The sequence below is a fragment of the Apium graveolens genome, chromosome 6 (assembly GCF_009905375.1).
Source record: "Apium graveolens cultivar Ventura chromosome 6, ASM990537v1, whole genome shotgun sequence".
NCBI classification, from domain to species: Eukaryota; Viridiplantae; Streptophyta; class Magnoliopsida; order Apiales; family Apiaceae; genus Apium; species Apium graveolens.
In genome coordinates, this window is record NC_133652.1 from 216854093 (window position 1) to 216877069 (window position 22977).

At 36.4% G+C, this 22977-nt stretch overlaps 1 protein-coding gene across 1 annotated transcript; it reads left to right on the plus strand.

Annotated features, from left to right (window-relative positions):
- Window positions 1-341: 341 nt before the first annotated feature.
- LOC141665738 (uncharacterized) lies at window positions 342-14729 on the plus strand. Its single transcript, XM_074471720.1, has 9 exons — window positions 342-542; window positions 725-785; window positions 3190-3442; window positions 3664-4054; window positions 4193-4427; window positions 4905-5011; window positions 5105-5311; window positions 5440-5988; window positions 14448-14729. Exons 1-9 carry the CDS (start codon window positions 342-344, stop codon window positions 14727-14729), a joined length of 2286 nt encoding a protein of 761 aa, XP_074327821.1.
- Window positions 14730-22977: the final 8248 nt, after the last annotated feature.

Consider the following 22977-nt stretch of genomic DNA (forward strand, 5'->3'; position numbering starts at 1 on the left):
TTTTTGATTCTAGGGTTATTATGATATTTTGATGATTGATATAGCTTCGTGATATTATTTGCAATCGATTCATGGTGTTTAATTGAACAAACAATTCCTGGATAGTGATTCACGATTATTAGGGTTTATGCCTAATTTTCAAAACATAGCTTTGTGATTTTGGTGAATATTTGGTTCCTGATATGTTAGGGCTTTGATTATACGTGTTCTTAGCTTCGATTTGCACTATAAATCATCGAGTTTCATATACAAATGAATGATTTCGTATTTTTTGCCAGAGTTGATGTCGGTTAAATCGGAGTTGGAGATTACGGGATGTTTTTGACATGTTTTTGTCGGAGATGAGTTGCTGCAGTCATGTGGAATTGAAACCCAGTAAAAACCACACCAAACGGTGTTGTTTTTGGCCTGAAATTGGCTCGCCGGAATCTGCTCCGGTGGCCGGTTTCTGGAAAAATCCGGTCATGTTCTTCCGTGGAAAGAATGCCCAAAATACACCACTTTCCAGCTTCAAGTGCCCAAAATACCAACCGGCAGGAAAAGTGCTCAAAATACCCACCGGCGGGAAAAGTGCCCAAAATACCCACCGAATACGCATGTTACAGATGCGTATTCTATTTTTTAAAAAAAAAATTCAAAGAATACGCATGTGAGACATGCGTATTCTGTAAATGAATACGCATGTCTCATATGCGTGTGTTATATGTGTGCGTGTGTGTGTTAGGCTGGTGTTGTGTGTGTGTGCGCGATGGAGGGGGAGGGCGGTGTTGCTGCCTGCGTTCCTGGTTGGTCCATTTTGGTTCGGCTGCAGCGCGTGTGCGCGTTGTGGCTGTGTTTGTGGGTTTTGTTTCAACTGTGTTGCTTTGCTGTGTATTTGCTCAATTCGAATTAATTTGAATTGAACTTTTTGTTTTGGAAAATTATATTAATTTAATTCCTTTAATTCTCTGCAGGAATTATTGACTAATATTTCGTGATATAAATAAATGGTGCGGAATTATATTACTAATCGGTGGAATTTACGTAGGATGCCCGATATAACGGGAACCCGTAAATTTTATCGCCGTCGGCAATGAGCCTCGGCGAGCCGACGGTAGGCGATGATGATTTTTATCTGAGTCCTATATTTATTAATTAAATAAAATTAGTTCGGTAAATATTAATTGCGAAACGGAAAATACATACAATCAAAAACATACGGATAATAATAATAGATAGTTGAAGTTGCTCTGGTGTTTGGGATTGTAAATTGGATTGGATGTGGTTGTTGATTGTGATTGACGTCGAATTGTTTCGACGGGTAGGCCAATAAATAAAGAAGACGCTGCCCGATTTTTGGGAAATTAATTCCGAAAATACGGGGACGTAATCTATAATTATCGAAGATGTCGAACAACAATATCTAATTATATTATACGAAACCTAATTACGTGGCATGACCAAATATTTTATGAATAATCAATTACCCTGCTTTTCAAAATGACGAGTATATGTACTTTCCGAAAATAAACATCGAACCGAGTTTTGAAAGTGCAAGCCATAATTGTTATGTGTATTTCAATAATACATATAAATATGAGTTGGGTTGTGAAACCGTGTAGGTAGAAGTGATAGGGATTTGATATTAAGCTTAAGCGATTATCTGAATTAGGGTATTTTAACCCTGTAGGTCCTAGTCGGAAGACCCGAGATTTGACGTTGGACTAGGAACGATCTAGTGATTAGACGTCGAGATTAACTAAGTTTCAATCGAAGGGCCTGAGTGCTGGGATCATATCCAAAATGGGATAGTAGTTTGAAGATAAAGCTGAACGTTCAAGTCAAACCAAAGTCAACCAGTAATAGTGATTAAAGCTTATCGAGGCAAGTATTCCTGATTTTTCTTTTAAAATACTGCAAATATTTCTTCGTTCCTATTCTAAGTTCAGAATAGTTAACTGTTTTATATTTCACTACAATTACTCTGATTATGCATGTTCCTTTCATTATTGTTCCTATAATTCGATTGCTCTCTTGAGCAAATACCCATTTTTCGGGTTATTTACGAATCCTGAATTGGGATGTTTTGAATTCAAAATGGTTTGACATCAAAATACTCCATGGGCTGGATAATGATGATGTGTGGGATTAAGTTTTACTCAATCCTAAGGACCGGGACATGACCGTTGCCTTGAGATGGGCCGTAGAGCCTGGGGATCCGACTGGATCTATACAGGTAGGTATAGATCTGCATTGTATCCTGACTGATCAGCAGGATATAGATGCGAACTAGTGTCCAATCTAATTTGTTGCTGATCGCCATTAACGGCATTCTCTCTTGAAAGGTTTTATGATTCCAAAACCGGACAAAACCCTGATTCAGGAGATGAATCGGGGAATCGTTTGTCATTTTTGGATTTATAATTAAAGGCTGGTGACATCCAACGTTTATTCGCTCCACTCACTCAAATAAATAGAATTGTTTAAAATTGTTAAAAGATTTTGTCCGGAAATGTTCCTTTGGTATTAATGCTTGAAACTCAAATTATATACTTGTTGGGCATTTTTGGCTCACTCTTGCTTTGTAATTCTTATTTCTTCCAGAAGAAGATAATAATAAAAGTGAATAGCTTTTGATAGACAGCAGAAGTTAGAAAGATCTCCGCTGCGAGAGGACGAAGATGTTAGAAAAATGAGACAAGAGCATTAGTAAAAAGGTATTTACACTTGTATTCTAGTTATTGTGAGTTGTAGAAGGTTAGATTCTTATTTCATACCATAACCTGTAAACGATCTGGGTTCAAGGGGTTAATTGAATATTCTTTTATTTTATGTAAAGATTGTTTCGTGACACCAAATCTTGACCCCGGATTTGGGTTGTTATATTAGCTATGTATAAGTTGGATGGGGATGCTCAGAGGTGGTGGAGAGGAGTGAAAGCTACAAGGGGAGCAGTATGTAGAGGCTTTGGAATGACATGGATTTAAAGAGGTATTTTATGAGCAGATGAGGCTTATTTAAGGAAGTTTTATTCTATTGGGAAGCACCATGATGAGAGCATTACTGATTATATGACGAGGTTTATAAGGTTGGTTGGATTTGCATGGACAGTTGCAGGGACTGCTGCACAGCAGGCTGATAAATTTAAATGGGGGTTGAAGTCTTATTTGAGGGGTTCCATAATTGTTTAAAAATTTGATAATGTGGCAGAGGTGGCTGATGCAGCAAAGGATTTTGAGAAGGAGCGCATAGATTTCAGGACTTTCAAGTTTAATAGTGGTAGTAAGAGGGCTAAGAATGATCATGGTTTTGTACGACAGTGGTTTGGAGGTCAGAGTGGTCAGCAGGGACAGTGGCGCGAACAAAATCAGAATATGGGTGGACAGTCATTCCACAGTCAGAATCAGTATGTTGGTCAGAATCAGAATCAGCAGTTTCAGCGACAGAAGCAGCCTAGGCAGTGGTAGGATCATCAATAGGGGCGGAGCCATTACTCAGTGTATGGGGGAAACCCCAATATGATTCCAGTGGCTTCTTGTGCTATATATGGTGAACATCATCCAGGTAGAGCTTGTTAAGACAGAATGAGGCTTGTTTCTTGGGTGGTAGCATATCCCATAGGGCAAAGAATTGTATAGTATCACGCAACACTGGTAGATGAGGAGCTGACGGTGGTAATGGCAGTGGCAGCCAGCATAATCCTACATCTAGAGTGTTTGTAGTGACTGCAAATCAAGTAGCAGCTAATTCAGGTACCGTTTCAGGAACACTTCTTATTGGTAGACGCGATGCTTATGTGTTATTTAATACTGGTTCGACCCATTCTGTTGTGTCTTTATCGTTTGTTCGTCATTTTGGTGTTGTGCCTTTTTTATTATATCCTCATTATTCTATTGCTACCCCGATGGGAAATTCTGTTATTATATCTGATGTATATCGGGAGTGTCTGATAGCTGTGGGAGATATAAATTATATGGGTTACTTGCTTCCAATGGAGATGCATGACTTTGACATTATCTTGGGCAAGGATTGGTTGATTGAACATCGTGCCACAATTGACTGTCAAGGAAAAATGGTGATCTTTGGGGATGCGGATAAACCATAATGTGTATACCAAGGGTCTCAGCCGAAAGGGGAGGTTAAAATAATTTATGCTCTAAAGGCGAGTATACTGTTATCTAAGGGTTGTGATGGCTACCTTGCTTTTGTGAAGGATATATCAAAGGATAAACCTCACATCGAGGATTATCCAGTTGTAAAAGAGTATACAGACGTGTTTCCTGATGAGCTACCAAGTTTTCCACCACATAGAGAGGTGGAGTTTACTATTGAACTTGTTCCAGGTGTTGAGCCTATTTCTAAGACGCTTTACTGCATGGCACCACTTGAGTTGCAAGAATTGAAGGAGCGGTTACAAGAGTTATTGGATAGGGGATTTATCAGGCCAAGTTTGTCTCTGTGGGGCGCTCCTCTATTGTTTGTGAAGAAGAAGGATGGTTCCATGAGATTGTGCATTGACTACAGGGAGTTGAATAAGATGACTATAAGAAACAGGTATCCTATTCCACGCATTGATGACTTGTTTGATCAGTTACATGGGGAGAAGTACTTCTCAAAGATGGATTTGAGATCTGGTTCCCATCAGTTATGAGTAAGAGAAGAGGATATTCCGAAGACTGCATTTTGCACTCGTTATGGTCATTATGAGTTTCTTGTGATGTCGTTTGGGGTGATGAATGCTCTAGCAGTATTTATGGATTTTATGAATCGGGTCTTTCATGATTATCTGGATAAATTTATGGTAGTCTTCATTGATATTATCTTGATATACTCTAGTAGCATAGAGGAGCATTTACGCATTATTTTTGACATCTTGAGGGAGAAGAAATTGTTTGCAAAATTTTCAATGTGTGACATCTGGTTAGAGGAAGTGGCATTCTTGGGGCATATTGTGTCTGGTAGGGGCATTGAGTTAGATCCTGTGAAAGTTGAGGCTATTACAAATTGGCCTAGACCTAGTAACGTGATAGAGGTTAGGATTTTCTTAGGTTTAGCAGGTTAATATAGGCGCTTTGTGGGGGGTTTCTCTTCCATAGCTTTGCCATTGACTCAACTCATGAGGAAGGGCGTTAAATTCGAGTGGAATAATGATCGTGAGAAGAGCTTTAAAGAGTTGAAAAATAGGTTGGTGTCTGCTCCAATACTTGTGTTACCATCAGGAAGTGGAGGTTTTCAGGTTTATAATGATGCTTCTAAGAGAGGATTGGGGTGTGTTCTTATGCAGCATGGGAAAGTGATTTCTTACACCTCAAGGCAACTTAAACCCTATAAGGTGAACTATCATACCCATTAGAGTTAGCAGCAGTGGTCTTTGCTTTGAAGATTTGGAGGCATTATTTGTATGAAGAGACTTGTGACATCTTTATCGATCACAAGAGTCTCAAATACATTTTTACTCAGAAAGAGCTTAATATGAGGCAACAAAGGTGGCTTGAACTTTTTAAGGATTATGATGCTAATATTCAGTACCATCCAGGAAAGGCGAATTTAGTGGCGGACGCTCTTAGTAGGAAGAACTTTGGGAGTGTTGTATCTCTCATTAGTCAGTCGAACCTTATTTCAGATTTAGAGCGATTGGGTGTTGAGTTGTATATTGGAGGGTCAGGAGGTAGCATTTTAAGTTTGAAAGTGGAGCCAAATCTTGTTTCCAGGGTTAAGGAATCCCAGAAGACAAATACAGTTTTGGATGTTATTAGATCGGAGGTGGCAAGTGGAAAGCGAAAACATTTTTGTGTTGATGATGAGGGCGTGATATGGTTGGGTGGTAAATCGTGTGTTCCTGCAGACCCGGCGATTCGTGAGGAAATTTTGAAGGAGGCTCGTAGTTCTTCATTCTCCATTCATCCAGGTTCCTCCAAGATGTATGGAGATTTGAAGAAGCACTTTTGGTGGAGTGGAATGAAGGGAGATATAGCAGAATTTGTGGGAAAATATCTTACATATCAACAAGTGAAGATAGACAATCAAAGGCCTAGTGGATTGTTGCAGCAGCTAGATATTCCAGTTTGGAAGTGGGAAAACATTACTATGGATTTTATGACTCATTTTTCGAGAACGTTCAGGAAGAATGATGTTATATGGGTGGTGGTTGATAGACTTACTAACTCCGCTCACTTCTTACCTATTAGAGAGACTACTCATGTGAAAGGAATATGTCCTAAGTCCAATCATGTATTAGGATTTAGGAATAACTTTTATGTAATCTGTTTTGATTTCATTGATATTAATAAAAGACTTATTTTTATTACGGGCTCTGTCTATTTAAGTGTTTAAATAAGATATATCATAGTTTAGAGTAAAGCTTTTATGGATTATGATGAGATCATAATAGTGAGACCTAAAAGATGATAACTCTAAACTTAAATAGTTCCTGGTCATAGGATTACTAACTGGTAATTAATAATCCGCAAAGATCGGTACATACTATGCTTGCTTCATTTTGAAGGATGTCTGTTCTCATAGATATTTGTGTGGTGACACTATAGTTAGTATGTAGGTGCTTATTATAGAATAAGTTCACTGAACATGACCCGCACAGCTAAACAACTGATGGAGTTCACTCACGTGTCAGCAGTTGTTCACATAGTGATAGTTGTACAAGTATCCTTAGACTTGAGGTCATCATAGTCATCTTGTGTACACTGAACTATGCTTTGGTTTAGTTCTTAGTCTCCAGGGACAATTATTAGGGCTCTACTGGGTATAGGAATTTGTACACGAAGATAGTGTATGATCAATAAAGGATCTACCCCTTCCAGTGAAGGAAGCGAATGTTCAAGGCTGATCCACTTATGCTAGTTCAGGAATCTCTGGCCAGAGTGAATGAAATTAGAAAGGAGTTTCTAATTTGCATAGAACTAAGCATAGTAAATGGTAAGCAAGTGATTAAATTAGATAGGCTTGACACAAGATCCATGCCTTGTATTTAATCAGGACATTATAGGGTAGAAGGAGTTTATTGTACGGTAACTATTCATTGAATAGGTTCTTGGTATTCTAAGCAGTGAATTCGTATTATCCGGATAGTCGCGATATGCTGAGAAGTATCCCTCACGATGTAGAATAAATATGATTAATTAATTAATCATATTTAATAAATTAGAGAATTTATATAAATAATGATAAAATAGTTTTATTATTATTTATTTATACTACCGGCTTAATATTGAACCTACAGGGTCACACCATAAAAAGAAAATGATTTAATGGTGGAGGAATTAATTAATAATGGCTAATAATTATTTATTTATGAAAAAAATAATTAATTGGCAAATTTAATAATTGATTAAATGAGATTTAATTGATTATAAATTAATTAGGAAAAGTTCTTAATATTATTAATAAAAATTTAATTTTTGGAAATTAAATCAAGTGAGAGAATTATTTCTAAAGTGTTTAGAAAAAGAATTAATAATTAAAAGGTGTTTTAATTATTAATGAGAATAATAAATGGGTTAATAATAATAATATTTTATGGGAAAATTTCAGCTGAAAATTTTGCCTATAAATATACTATTATAAACCCTATTTTTATTCTAACCCGAACCCAAAAAGATTTTAGAAAACCTAATTCTCTCCACCTCCTCCTCCTCCTTAACGTCGTTTTCTTGGTGGATACCGGTGGAGTGCTTCACGTTTGAGGAGCAGCTGCTAAGGATCTCCGATCGTTGCTTTTGGATCGCTATTAAAGGTTAGTAATCGATTCATATGTTTTAATCACGATTTATATGCTTTTATTTGGATTTTATATGTGTAAAAGTGTTTTACCATGCCTCCGCTGTGATAAAAATCCAACAATGGTATCAGAGCATAGGTTGTATTCATATAGATCTGTGGTAAAAATTTCAGAATTTTATGTGCTTGTATGAATTAATTATGATTTTTACAAGTTATATTATGGATTAATTATGTCTGATGAGAAATCGTTTCTCAGAATGATTTTGAATGTTGATCTGGGTTCTACAAGTGTTGTAGATCGTCTGGGTATTTTTTTCATAATTTTATGATGTATAGATTATTTATTATGAATTTTTGAAGTTGTTGTAATTAAATTCATAATTAAATAATCATATATTTATATATAAATTGTAAGTATGTATATATATATATCTGCTGTGGTTGCTGTACAGATGGCACGGAAGCAAAGAGAAGACAAAGATGTCAGGTACGGCTGCACGACGTTCGAGAATTGTCAGGCGGCAACAGTCGGCACAGGAAGAAGGACCGCGCGTCTGCCGTGCGCGCGTGTGGTACACGCGCCCGTGTACCACGCGCGGGGCATGGCGGACACGCGCTGGTCAACGTGCTGACGTCAGCGTAGGGTCGTAGGCGCGTGAAGCGTGTGGGGCGCGTGGCGCGCGTGGGCGGTGTTCTGACACGCGCCTCACAGCGCGTGTGCGCGTGACTGCGCGTGGGGGACCTTGTTTCGGCGCGTGAGGGCGCGTGCCAGCTCAGAATTGGGTGTTTTTGGTGCCGTTGCATTCGTCTTTTCGAGACGCTTCTAATGGTATATTATATGATATTTTATGAAATTGTTTCGAACTGTTTATAGCTAACAGAAGTATTTTAAAGCTGTTTTTGATTGTTTTAATAGCTTTTAAATGCTTCATGTGATACATAGAGATGTATAATGCTTAGACCAATATGTTAGATGATGTAACATGCCTACCTTGATGTTTATTCATGTTGATATATGTGATATATGCTTAGTTTATCATGCGATGATAGATTTAGGTGAACTTAAATGAACATAAGGCGCTTGTTAGACAATCTAGTATAGTGAAATTGTTTCATAACCTTAATAATAATATTATGAATACAATCATGAGATTCTTGTGTTTATGAAACACGTAATTGAATATGAATTTTCAATATGAGAGAAAGGATGATTCTGTCAACAACAGATTTCTATCTGTAAGAAAGGGTTATTAAGTGACGCCTCTTGACAATGCTCCACCCGATCTGGGAATCATCTGATTATTGATTATTGATTTGAAATATTTAATTTAAAAGGAAGAATCTCTTTATAATATGATTATGATTGTAACGTAATATAATCCCTCTAAAATTAAATAATATCAAGTGGTAATTGGCAAATGATACAACGGGCTTGTGTCGGTCAAAGCCTTCAAAATGGTAGAAAGTAGTTCTTATTTTTGAATCATTGTCGGTTCGTGCTACAGCCGAGGGCTTTGATTTCGAAATAAGAAATACTTGTCTATTACATAGAGATGTGTACATTGAATTAGAATCTAAAGGTCGGTACGTGCCACAGCCGTGGGCCGTTGGGGACTGATTCAATTGTACGGAATGTTGGGTTAGACTTGACTTAAAATATTGAGTTTATCGTGCCACAGCCGTGACTCAATTATTCAAGAGGCTAAAGTTTGATTAGGGAATAACATAAGATGTAATTGACAAGAGTTGTCTGCCTATTGAACATTACATGGCGGTTCGTGCTACAGCCGGGGTTGTGTAATGGAATGTAGGATCCCTATTCCCACTAGCATTATGAATGCTTAATTTTTCATGTAGGGGGTTGAATAAATTAGGTAAACTAGTGGGAGCCACTTATGGATAAAGACCCAATTCATATAGTGTTTTAAAATGAAATTGAATATTTGCTAAGTGTTGTTATGTGTTTATCATTTACAGATTTACAATATACATTATGTCTTCTGCACTATCACTCAGGAGCATACTGGATGCTCACAAGTTGACTGGTCCTAATTATGCTGACTGGCTTCGAAACTTGAGAATTGTTCTCAGGATTGAGAAGCTGGAATACGTGATTGACTCACCTAAGCCTAGTGAACCTGCTAGTGATGCACATAATGATGAACATATTGTGTATCGTAAGTGGGTAGATGATGCAAATGTTGCTCAATGCATCATGCTAGCTTCCATGAACATTGAGCTACAGAAGCAACATGAGCATATGGATGCTCACACTATCCTCATGCATCTACAAGAGTTGTATGATGTGGCAGGGAGGACAGCTCGATATGAGATATCGAAGAAGCTGTTCGGTTGTAGGATGTCTGAGGGATCATCTGTGAATGATCATGTACTTAAGATGATCAATTTGATTGAACATCTTGGACAACTTGGTTTTGCCATGGATGGGGAGCTGAGCCAAGACTTGGTCTTGCAATCGCTTCCGAGTTCATTTTCGCAGTTTGTTGTGAACTTTCACATGAATAAGTTGGATGTCAGCCTGCCTGAACTCCACAACATGTTGAAGACTGCGGAATCGAATTTTCCCCCTAAGAAGAGTTCTGTTCTTCTAATTGGTGAAGGTTCCAATCCTAAGAAAAGGAAGAGGAACCCTTCCAAGAAGAAGAAAGTAGGTGAGAAAACGCCGGTTCCACTAAAAGCTGAGGACCCCAAGAGCAAAGTTGTTTGCTTTCACTGTAACAAGGTGGGGCACTGGAAGAGGAACTGCAAGGTATACCTTGCAGAATTGAAGAAGAAGAAGGGTAGTGAGACTACCGCTTCTGATTCAGGTATGTTCATGATAGAAGTGAATATGTCATTAAATCAAATTTCTACTTGGGTATTAGATACCGCCTGTGGTTCTCATATCTGCAATTTGTTGCAGGGACTAAGCAGAAGTAGGACTCTTGAGGAAGAGGAGGTGATTCTACTGATGGGAAATGGAGCAAGAGTTGCTGCTGAATATGTAAAATCATTTCATTTACATATGCCTACGGGCAAGACTATTGTTTTTTAAATAATTGTTATTTTGTTCCCTCGATTGTGAGGAATATTATTCCCGTGTTAGACTTGGTTGTATTTTCATTTATTATTGAGAATAATGAATGTTCTATTCTTAGAGATAATATTCTTTATGGACGTGGTACTATAAATAATGGTCTGTATAAATGTGACATAATTTACTTCAGATTGAACAAACTAATAAAAGAAAAGGGATGATGAAAATCTCACTTCATTGTGGCACTGCAGTCTCCATTTAGTAGACATGGAGAGAGGGCTGCAAATTTGCTAGGAATGATACACACAGATGTATGTGGACCAATGTCTACGCAAGCCATGGATGGATTTTCATACTTCATTACTTTCATGGATAATAGATCTAGATTCGGATATGTGTTTGATGAAACACAAGTCTGAAGCCTTTGAAAAGTTCAAAGAGTATAAGTATGAAGTAGAGAAACAAACCAAACATAGTATTATAATTCTTCGATTAGATCGAGGTGGTGAATACTTGAATGGAGAGTTTCTGGATTATCTCAAAGTAAATGGTATAGTCTCCCAGTGGACGCCTCCAGATTGGTATCTGAAAGGAGAAATCGAACTTTGTTAGACATAGTTCGGTCCATGATGAGCTATGCAAATCTTCCAGTATTCCTATGGGGTTATGCATTGGAAACCTCAGCATATTTACTGAATAAGGTGCCTTCCAAATCTGTTCCTCAAACTCCGTATGAGATATGGAAAGAAAGGAAACCGAGTCTTAAACACGTTAAGATTTGGGGATGTCCAGCTTATGTCAAGTAAGTTGACCCAGATAAGCTGGAATATCGATCCGTAAAATGTATTTTTGTAGGATATCCTAAAGAGACTTTAGGGTATTACTTTTACACCGATCATCGGGTGTTTGTCTCCAGACATGCTACCTTCTTGGAAAAGGAGTTTATCCTTGAAGGAAACAGTGGGAGCAAAATTGAACTTGATGAAGTTCAAGAAGCACAAACTACTACGGATCAAGTGGAAACACCTATTCTGACTGAACAACCTTCTGTGGAACAGCCCATTCGTAGGTGAGGGAGAGCGTCTCGCCAACCTGAGAGGTAATATGGCCTTGTCATTGAGAATGACAATGAGTTGTCGATCATTGATGATGACGACCCTGTGACCTATAATGAGGCTATGAGTAGTGTTGACTCAGAGAAATGGCATAGTGCCATGAAATCCGGAATGAAATCTATGTATACGGGATACAAAAGAATGATTAGAGCAGATGGCCAGGTGGAGACCTTTAAGGCCAGGCTTGTGGCAAAAGAATTCAAATAAAGGCAATGGATTGACTTTGATGAAACCTTTTACCTGTAGCCCTATTATAATCAGTTCGGATTTTGCTTGCGAATGCTGCTTACTACGACTATGAGATCTGGCAAATAGCCAGATGGTTTTCTTTCCAAGAGAAATAAAAACCTAGTGTGTAAGCTGCTGCAAACCATATGTGGTTTAAAGCAAGCTTCTCGTAGATGGAACATCCATTTTGATGAGACAATCAAAGAGTTTGGTTTTATAAAAGACGTAGATGAACCATGTGTCTGCAAAAGGGTTAGTGGGAGCGCGATAACATTTCTTGTGTTGTATTGAAATAGAGTTGGCACACATAACAACATAACAGACCCACTCACAAAGCTACTTTATGAAAGTCAATTTGATCGTCATAAAGACTAGATGGGTATTAGGTACCAGAGTGATTGGCTTTAGTACAAGTGGGAGATTGAAAGGAATATGTCCTAAGTCCAATCATGTATTAGGATTTAGGAATAACTTTTATGTAATCTGTTTTGATTTCATTGATATTAATAAAAGACTTGTTTTTATTACGGGCTCTATCTATTTAAGTGTTTAAATAAGATATACCATAGTTTAGAGTAAGGCTTTTATGGATTATGATGAGTTCATAATAGTGAGACCTAAAAGATGATAACTCTAAACTTAAATAGTTCCTGGTCATAGGATGACTAACTGGTAATTAATAATCCGCAAAGATCGGTACATAATATGCTTGCTTCATTTTGAAGGATGTCTGTTCTCATAGATATTTGTGTGGTGACACTATAGCTAGTATATAGGTGCTTATTATAGAATAAGTTCACTGAACATGACTCGCACAGCTGAACAACTGATGAAGTTCACTCACGTGTCAGCAGTTGTGCACATAGTGATAGTTGCACAAGTATCCTTAGACTTGAGGTCATCATAGTCATCTTGTGTACACTGAACTATGCTTTGGTTTAGTTCTTAGTCTCCAGGGACAATTATTAGGGCTCTACGGGGTATAGGAATTTGTACACGAAGATAGTGTATGATCAATAAAGGATCTACCCCTTCCAGTGAAGGAAGCGAATGTTCAAAGCTGATCCACTTATGCTAGTTCAGGAATCTCTGGCCAGAGTGAATGAAATTAGAAAGGAGTTTCTAATTTGCATAGAACTAAGCATAGTAAATGGTAAGCAAGTGATTAAATTAGATAGGCTTGACACAAGATCCATGCCTTGTATTTAATAAGGACATTATAGGGTAGAAGGAGTTTATTGTACGGTAACTATTCACTGAATAGGTTCTTGGTATTCTAAGCAGTGAATTCATATTATCCGGATAGTCGCGATATGCTGAGAAGTATCCCTCACGATGTAGAATAAATATGATTAATTAATTAATCATATTTAATAAATTAGAGAATTTATATAAATAATGATAAAATAGTTTTATTATTATTTATTTCTACTACTGGCTTAATATTGAACCTACAGGGTCACGCCATAAAAAGAAAATGATTTAATGGTGGAGGAATTAATTAATAATGGCTAATAATTATTTATTTATGAAATAAATAAATAATTGGCAAATTTAATAATTGATTAAATGAGATTTAATTGATTATAAATTAATTAAGAAAAGTTCTTAATATTATTAATTAAGAATTTAATTTTTGGAAATTAAATCAAGAGAGAGAATTATTTCTAAAGTGTTTAGAAAAAGGATTAATAATTAAAAGGTGTTTTAATTATTAATGAGAATAATAAATGGGTTAATAATAATAATATTTTATGGGAAAATTTCAGCTGAAAATTTTGCCTATAAATATACTATTATAAACCCTATTTTTATTTTAACCCGAACCCAAAAAGTTTTTAGAAAACCTAATTCTCTCCACCTCCTCCTCCTCCTTAACTTTGTTTTCTTGGTGGATACCGGTGGAGTGCTTCACGTTTGAGGAGCAGCTGCTAAGGATCTCCGATCGTTGCTTTTGGATCGCTATTAAAGGTTAGTAATCGATTCATATGTTTTAATCACGATTTATATGCTTTTATTTGGATTTTATATGTGTAAAAGTGTTTTACCATGCCACCGCTGCGATAAAAATCCAACATCATATTCATGAGTTGGCAGATATTTTTCAGTAAGATATTTTTAGACTTCATAGTATACCTGTGTCGATATTTTCTAACAGGGATACGAGATTTACATCACGTTTTTGGAAGGGGCTCCATCAAGCTTGGAGTATGAGGCTTAATTTTAGTACAGCTTATCATCCGCGGAAGGATGGACAGTCAGAGCGGATGATTCAGACATTGGAGGATATGTTGAGGGCTTGTGCATTGGAGTGGACAGGTGATTGGGATAAATATTTATATCTGGTATAGTTTGCGTACAATAATAGTTGGCACACAATTATTGGTATGCCACCATTTGAGGCTTTATATAGTAGGAGGTGTAGAGCACCATCTTGTTGGGATGAGGTTGGAGAAAGAGTTATTAAAGGACCAGAGCTGGTTAGAATCACTAATGAGAAGGTGGATAAAGTTAAAAAAAGTTTGAAGGAAGCTCGATCTCGTCAAAAGAGCTATGCGGATCAACATAAAAAGTTTGGTGGATTTGAGCCAGGTGATCATGTGTTCTTGAAAGTGTCGCCTTGTATGGTGTGAAGTGTTTGGGTATGAAGGGGAAGCTTAGTCCGAGGTATGTTGGACCTTTTGATGTTATGGAGAAAGTGAGGGAAGTGTCTTATAGAGTTATGTTGCCTCCATAATTATCTCATGTGCATAATGTGTTTTATGTGTCAGTTTTGAGGGGCAACAAATATCATTCATTACACATAGTTTAGTATCCGTTATATAAGATTAGAGAGGATCTTTCTTGTGATGTAGAAGTCGAGGCTATCTTAGCTCGAGAGGAGCGAGTTCAGAGGAAGAATACAATTCCATTTGTGAAAGTTTTGTGAAAAAATCATTCTAGGAGAGAGGCTACTTGGGAAATAGAAAAAATTATTCGTGAGAAATATCCTCATTTATTCGATTGAGGTACGAGTATTTAGTTTCGTTAAATTCCGGGGACAATTTTTTTAAGGGGGTATATATGTAATATCAGTAATTTTAGATAATAATAATAATAATAATAAATAATAAGAATAAATAATAAGAATAAGAATAAGAATAAGAATAAGAATAAGAATAAGAATAAGAATAGTAATTAGTAATGAATTTAATTTAAATTAGAATGAGAATTAGAAAAGAATTTATTTTGATTTAGTAATTAGAATAGGAAAAAGAGTGATACATGATCTATATATAATAGGCACGCCGCTTAAACAAAAATTCCATGTTATTATTAAAAACCCTAACGACAGAGAAAATAGAGGAGAGGAGATCGGTGATCGAGAGAGACCAATAACATAACATGTAAGTTATAATTTTTCTATCTCTCTTTTACTTTGTTCAAGTCTTGATGGGAGTTTTTTTTATTTACTTTTGTACTAGGAATTTAAGTACTGACTTTGTAGTTGAGAGGCGTTAATACCTAAGAAAATCAACATATATTTTAAATTGGTATGTGTCCATGTTATGACTACTAATGATCAAAGGCCCCTATAATGTTACGATATTAAGTATTGAAAGGCATATGTCATAGCCTATTTATTTATTCGAGGATTTAACTCAACTCAAATAAGGATGTAACAAGTAAATAGTGGTTCTATCGTCAAAGATATCTCACTAAGTAACATATGTCAAAGGATTAAGTAACATTGTTCATCTACAGACTTGAGGACTTAATTCACTGGAAGAAGCTCAAGAAATTGATCAAGCCTCAGTGATATAAATCAAGATTGTGGATTTAATCAAGTGACAGAGATCTCGTCAGGGTATCAAATATTTACCGGGATTTAATCTGAAGAAAATCAAGTTATTAAAGTCAAGACATGAAGAAACGTCACGGAAGTTAGTCACTCATGAACCAGATAGTACATCGAGTGTCAACATTGAAGTGTGGAATTGATTCATAATTATCAGAAGATTTTCAGAAGAATGGTTGTTGTTCAAGAGTAGTATTAATTCTCTATTAATTAATTAAGTCGTATAATTTAATTAAGAAAATAAATTATATCTGCAAAGATTAATTTATTGATTAATTCGATTAATTGATTAATTAATTCTGAATTAATATTATGCATTTTCAGAATTGATTTTGAATTTAAATTCAATATTAATTCAGCAAGACAATCTGTTGTACTAGTATGACAATCGGTATGACAATCAATAGTCATACCGAAAGTCATGCCAGTTCATTTAATTATCTTACTGAAAGTCCTACCAGTTGTTGGATTGTCTTGAATATTCAGTGAATTTATGTTGAATGAATATAAAAGAAAAACTCAGACAGAAGCTCATAAATTATAGAACAAAAACCTGAAGAACAAACAGCAGAAGCATTTCATCTCTCTAAACTGCATTTCGAGCCTATTAATTTCTAGTCATTAATTTTAAATTCAAACCACTAGAAATCATTATCTTGTTGTTGTGTAACTATCTAGTGGATCAAAATCCCTAGAACTTAATCTCAAATTGCTTTTAGCATTTGATCTTTTTATTTCCAAAATAGAAAAAGTTCATGTCGAATTTATTCTAGATTTGGAATAATTTATTTGAGATTAATCCCTTGTAAACGATATCGTTGTTGTAACACCTTTCAAGTTTAATAATAGTTTTATTTAACTTGAATTTTGTTTCACTTTTTTATTCCGCATTTTATTTGATTAAACGGTATAGTTTGTTTTCAACCCCCCCCTTCTACAAACATATTGGGACCTAACAATTGGTATCAGAGCCTTCTGATTAACGAACAAATCAAGATCCTAGACTTTTGTGATTCTTCTACTCCTTGAATTTTATTTACTCATAAATTCATAATGACTACACAAAAAGTTGGAACCGTTAAAATTCCACTATTCGATAAAGAAAATTATATTATGTGGAAGAAGAAGATGCTCTTGTTTTTACAAGTTGCAAATCCCAAATATCTGGACGTGTTAAAGAAGGGTCCAAAAATTCCGATGGTTATTGAACCAGAGGTTATAGAAGATGATGTTGTAATTACCAAAGCTAGAACCTATGTAAAGGATCCTGAGGATTTTTCTCCTGCTGAAAAAGAAGAAGCCTCATTGGATGCCAGCCTTCAGTTAATTTTAGTTGATTCCCTTGATCCCTTGATGAACAGACATGTGATGAACTGTAAAACTTCCAAACACATCTGGGAAACTATTGAGGTGATTAATGAAGGCACAGAAGAAGTTCGGGAGAACAAGTTAGAGATCCTAACCTCTGAGTATGAACATTTTAAATCCAATCCAGGAGAAGGAATTACTGAAGTGTTTGAGAGGTACAATGCATTGATCAACAACCTGAACATAAATGGAAAATATTATTCAATCAGGGAGGTCAACAAAAAGTTCCTTTTAACACTGCCAACTCATCTTGAACATAGAATCACTGCCATAAGAGAAGCGAGAGATCTGAATTAGATTTCTTTGGAAAGGCTCTATGGTGTGCTAAAAACCTATGAGTTGGAGCAGATTCAGCAGAAGGAAGTCTACAGGAAAGGTAGAGTGGTCAGCACGTCTACTGCTCTAGTAGCTGAAGAACAATAACAACAATCTCAACAGTCAGAGAATATGGTGCAGTCTTCCAAGGCTGAAGAAAATATGATAGTAGCAGAATTTGATCCTCCTACTACAAATCAATCAGGAGATTATTTTTACTCCTTAGAAGAACTGGAGCAATTGCAAGATGAGTCAATGGCCCTGATTGTTAAGAGATTCTCCAATGTCAGATTCAAGAGGAATCCCAAGTTCAAGTACAAGTCCAACTACAACAGATTCCAGAAAGGTGGATCTTCATCCTCTAACACCAGCAGTGGTGGATACAAAACAGGGATGGTTGATCGAAGCACCATTCGATGCTTTAACTGCAATGAGTTGGGACACTTTGCCACAGAATACAGGAAGCCAAAACAAGTTACGAAGAACTCTTATGATTCTAATCAGAAGAGTAAATCTGAAAGGGCTTACCTGGAAAAGGGAAGATGCTGGGATGATACTGACAGTGAAGATGAAGAAGTTGGGAATCTTGCTCTTATGGCTAGTGATGCAAACACCTCATCGTCAAGAAAAGAGGTAAAATTTACTGATGCTGAATTAGTTTATCATCTAGGAGGCTCCTTAGATTGTGCTCGTCGTGATAATGAAATGTTAACTCAACAAATCAAAGACCTTGAGAAAGAGGTCAATGAATTAAGACTTGTGCACATTAATCAAGAAAAATTAACAGAACAAGTATCTTTTCTAGAGACTATAGTTGACTATTATAGATAACTCGAAACTATTCTCAAAGACAAGATCACCGGTCTTGAGACTAAGGTTAAAGCTTACTTTAATTCTTGCTCTAAGGCTAAAGAGTTCTACAATAAGTAAGCTATTAATCAAACATCTGGAGTAAGTTATGATTACAATGTTGCTATTGGAGAATTAGGCATAAACTCCCATCCTCATGTTTGTGCTAAAGGTAGGGATATACCACATGTACTTAAGAGTGTTGATAAACCCCTCTATAAAGAATCAATTGCTGAACCATTTGATGAGACCTCCTTTATTATTCAAGAAGAAATATGTGTTAAAGATCTTGCTAATGAGAAGGTTGTTTCCAAGTCAAGTGTGTCGAAAGTTCCAGTCAAAGTTGTGAAAGCAACTAAGACTAACTCAGACACACCTGAGTTGGATAACAAAAATGTCATGCCTACCATGCATAATTTGCATGTTGCTAATTCCTCTCATAAAGTATGTGGTGTTCCTAATTGCATGTCTTGTGCTTTTAATTTGATGGTTGCTTATTTTAATGGTAAGCACGTTTCTAGTGATAAGACTACTCCTCGTCAGCATGTGAATAATAAGAAGCATAATAAGTCTAAGACTGCTAGTCCTCCTAAATCTAGAAAGGAGACATTTGTGCCTAAGCCTAAACAGAAATTTGTCAAGGCTGTTTACAAGGTCAAATGTCCAGTCGTTGAGAACATAAAAGTTAAGAATGTTGTTTTTCCTGATACAGGCCAATTCTACAAGTATGCCGGACCCAACCAAGTTTGGGTTCCGAAGAAGGTCTAATCCATTTGTATTGCAGGGCATTAAACAGGTGGAACCGGTAGTGTGGATTCTTGACAGCGGATCGTCAAGACATATGACCGGAAATAGAGCCCTGCTATCAAATGTGGTTGAGAAAGCTGGCCCAGTGGTTACCTTTGGAGATAACAACAAAGGTTTAACTGAGGGATATGGCCATTTGCAAGCAGGTAATGTTATCATTGAAAATATGTATGTTGTGCAAGGACTTGAACACAATCTGCTTAGTATTAGTCAGTTCTGTGACAACGGCTACAATATTTTATTCGACAAGCTGAAGTGTCAGATTCTGCACAAGAAAAGTGAAAAACCCTCCTTGATGGGAATCCGGAAAGGAAATCTGTTCATAGCTGACATGAACTCTGGAAGCAATCCTGAAGTCAATTGTTTCAATGCTAAGGCATCTTCAGATGAGAGTTGGCTATGGCACAAGAGACTTTCCCATCTCAATTTCAAATCAATGAATTCTCTTGTCAAGAGAGAATTGGTCAGAGGTCTGCCTCAGCTGGAATTCTCCCTAGAAGGACTGTGTGAGGCTTGCCAGAAAGGAAAGTCAAAGAAAGCAAGTCACAAAGGCACTGACACATCCTCCATAACTGGTGTTCTTCAATTATTACACATGGATTTGTTTGGACCAGTTAATGTTCTTTCGATGTCAAAGAAGTGTTACTGTCTTGTGATAGTTGATGACTATTTCAAGTATACGTGGGTTTTATTCCTTCACTCTAAGGATGAAACACCACAAGTTGTGATTGATCATATCAAGTTGATCGAGGTAGATTCTAATGTCCCTGTTAGAGCAATAAGGTCAGATAATGGAATAGAATTCAAGAATTCACTTCTCAATGGATTCTGTACAGATAAAGGGATTACCAGACAATTTTTAGCTCCTAGAACCCCTCAGCAAAATGGAGTGGTAGAAAGGAAGAATTGTGCATTGATTGAAGCTGCAAGAACTATATTAAGTGAATCAGGTCTTCCAATGTACTTTTGGGCTGAAGCTGTCAATACTGCATGTTATACTCAGAATCGAACTCTAATCAACAAAGACTTCATGAAGACTCCTTATGAGATAATGAATGAACAGAAACCTTCTATCAAATACTTTCATGTATTTGGTGCCAGATGCTTCGTGCTCAAGGATGGAGATGATCGTCGTGGTAAATTCGAGGCAAAGGCATATGAGGGCATTTTTGTTGGATATGATAAAAGATCATACAGGGTGTATATCATTGATCAACACAAAGTAACTGAAAGTGTCAATGTTACATTTGATGACACTAAACTCCCTAGTATCCAAACTGAAGATCCTTCTGAGAAACTGAAGTTTGATGATATGTCAAATTCAGAATCAGAACATGATCAAGAACCTGAGGTTGTTGCTGGTGAAGAACCTGTTAATCATGATGATACTCAAGGTAATGGTGATGGAAACATTGACAACAATGGAGATACCACTGCTACTGACGAAGAATCATCAAGTCAACCTGGCAACAACTTAGGGGGAGATGCTGAAGGATCAACTAGTAGGACACAACATCCCAATGAAATTCAAGGCGAATCATCAAGATCAAATCTTCCAAGACAAACTGTCTGGAATAAAGCTCATCCTTTCGAGTTGATTATTGGTGATCCAGATGTTGGAGTCAGAACTAGATGTGCTACTCAAAATGAATATATATTCTCAGGATTTCTTTCTGAGATGGAACCTAAGAAGATTGAAGAAGCACTGACTGATCCAGATTGGGTGATTGTTATGCAAGATGAACTCAATCAGTTTGAACATCAACAAGTTTGGAAACTGGTACCTAGACCTACACACAAGAAAGCTGTTGGTACTCAGTGGGTATTCAGGAATAAACTAGATGAAGATGGTGTGGTTATAAAAAACAAAGCAAGACTGGTAGCTAAAGGGTATTCTCAAGCTGAAGGTATTGATTATGATGAAACATATGCTCCAGTAGCTAGACTAGAGGCCATCAGGATATTTCTAGCATTCACAGCATTCTCGAACTTTAAAGTTTATCAAATGGATGTCAAGAGTGCCTTTCTGATTGGAAAGCTGGATGAAGAGGTGTATGTAGAGCAACCTCCTGGTTTTGAAGATCCAGATCATTTGGATTTTGTCTACTTTCTTTTCAAGGCTATCTATGGTCTCAAACAGTCTCCGAGAAAATGGTATGACACTCTCTCTGAATTTCTTATTGAAAATAGGTTTATTAGAGGTGTCATAGATAAAACTTTCTTTTCTAAAAAGCATAAGAATGATACTATATTAGTCCAAGTCTATGTGGATGATATAATATTTGGGTCTACTAATGATAATCTCTGTAAGAGATTTGCTAAGTTAATGCACAGCAAATTTGAAATGAGCATGATGGGAGAGCTAAAGTTCTTTCTTGGATTACAAGTAAATCAAAGGTTAGATGGAACTTTTAGTTGTCAATCCAAGTATCTCAAGGAACTCCTCAAAAAGTACAATCTAGAGGATTCTGCATCAGCAAGGACTCCGTCAACTACAGCTGTCAAGCTTGGACCATGTGAAAACTCCATTAAGGTAGATGTCACAAGCTACAGAGGTATGATTGGATCGTTACTCTATCTTACTGCAAGTAGACCAGATATTATGTATGCTACATGCTTATGTGCAAGGTTCCAAGCGGATCCTAGAGATATTCATCTCGTTTCTGTTAAACGAATCTTGAGATATCTTAAGGGAACACCAAATCTAGGTATTTGGTACCCTAAAGAATCTGGTTTTAACCTTGTTGGATATACAGATTCAGATTACGCAGGAAGTGTTGTTGATAGGAAAAGCACCTCAGGGAGTTGTAAATTCCTAGGTAGCAGACTAGTCTCATGGTACAGCAAGAAACAGTAAACAATTTCCAATTCAACGGACGAGGCTGAATATATTACTGCTTGAAGCTGCTGTGCTCAGATCTTGTGGATTAGGAATCAGCTACGGGACTATGGCTCTGTATTGAACAAAATCCCTATTCTATATGACAATACAAGTGCAATAGCCATCACCAACAACCCTGTTCAGCACACAAGGACCAAGCACATTGACATCAGGTATCATTTTATTAGAGAGCACGTCATGAATGGTACTGTTGAACTATTTTTTGTTCCAACAGAAGAACAAATAGCAGATATTTTCACTAAACCTCTTGATGAATCCACATTTACCAGATTAGTTGGTAAATTGGGTATGTTGAATAGCTTTAGTGATTAAACTAGTAAATATCTGAAATCTGTTCTTGAATGAATTTACAAATGAATTTTTCATGAATGAAAAATTCATTTGCAAATTTATTTTATCATATTTACCATATTTCTTGCTTAATTCTATGTAATTGTTATTATCTTATCTTATTTATTTACTCAACTTGTTAATTTTAATATCTCAGAATATTTTATTTTCTCTAAAAATATTTTTCTATGAATTTTATTTGCTAAAATTCAACAGAAATCTGTTTTTGGAATAAAATATAATTATTTCTGAATATTTTAACTTTGTAAATATATTTTGTACGTGTAAATTCTGTTTATATTTGTTTTATAACTGCAATGACAATCGGCAAGACTTTTGAAATTATCTTGTTGAAAGTCATTCCAGTTTAAATGTGTTTAGTTTAAGTTTCAGTATATTTTTATACTTGCAAGACAATCGGTATGACAATCAATTGTCTTGCCAGTTATAAAACTTATATTCTATATATATT

What these genes read in the sequence shown, in the direction of transcription:
- LOC141665738 (XM_074471720.1), top strand. Translation starts at nt 342, where the DNA reads ATGAGTTGCTGCAGTCATGTGGAATTGAAACCCAGTAAAAACCACACC. An exon ending in CAGAAGCAGCCTAGGCAGTG is followed by an intron (nt 3,443 to 3,663) that starts GTAGGATCATCA and finishes TGGTAATGGCAG; the next exon opens with TGGCAGCCAGCATAATCCTA. An exon ending in TTGACTGTCAAGGAAAAATG is followed by an intron (nt 4,055 to 4,192) that starts GTGATCTTTGGG and finishes GCTTTTGTGAAG; the next exon opens with GATATATCAAAGGATAAACC.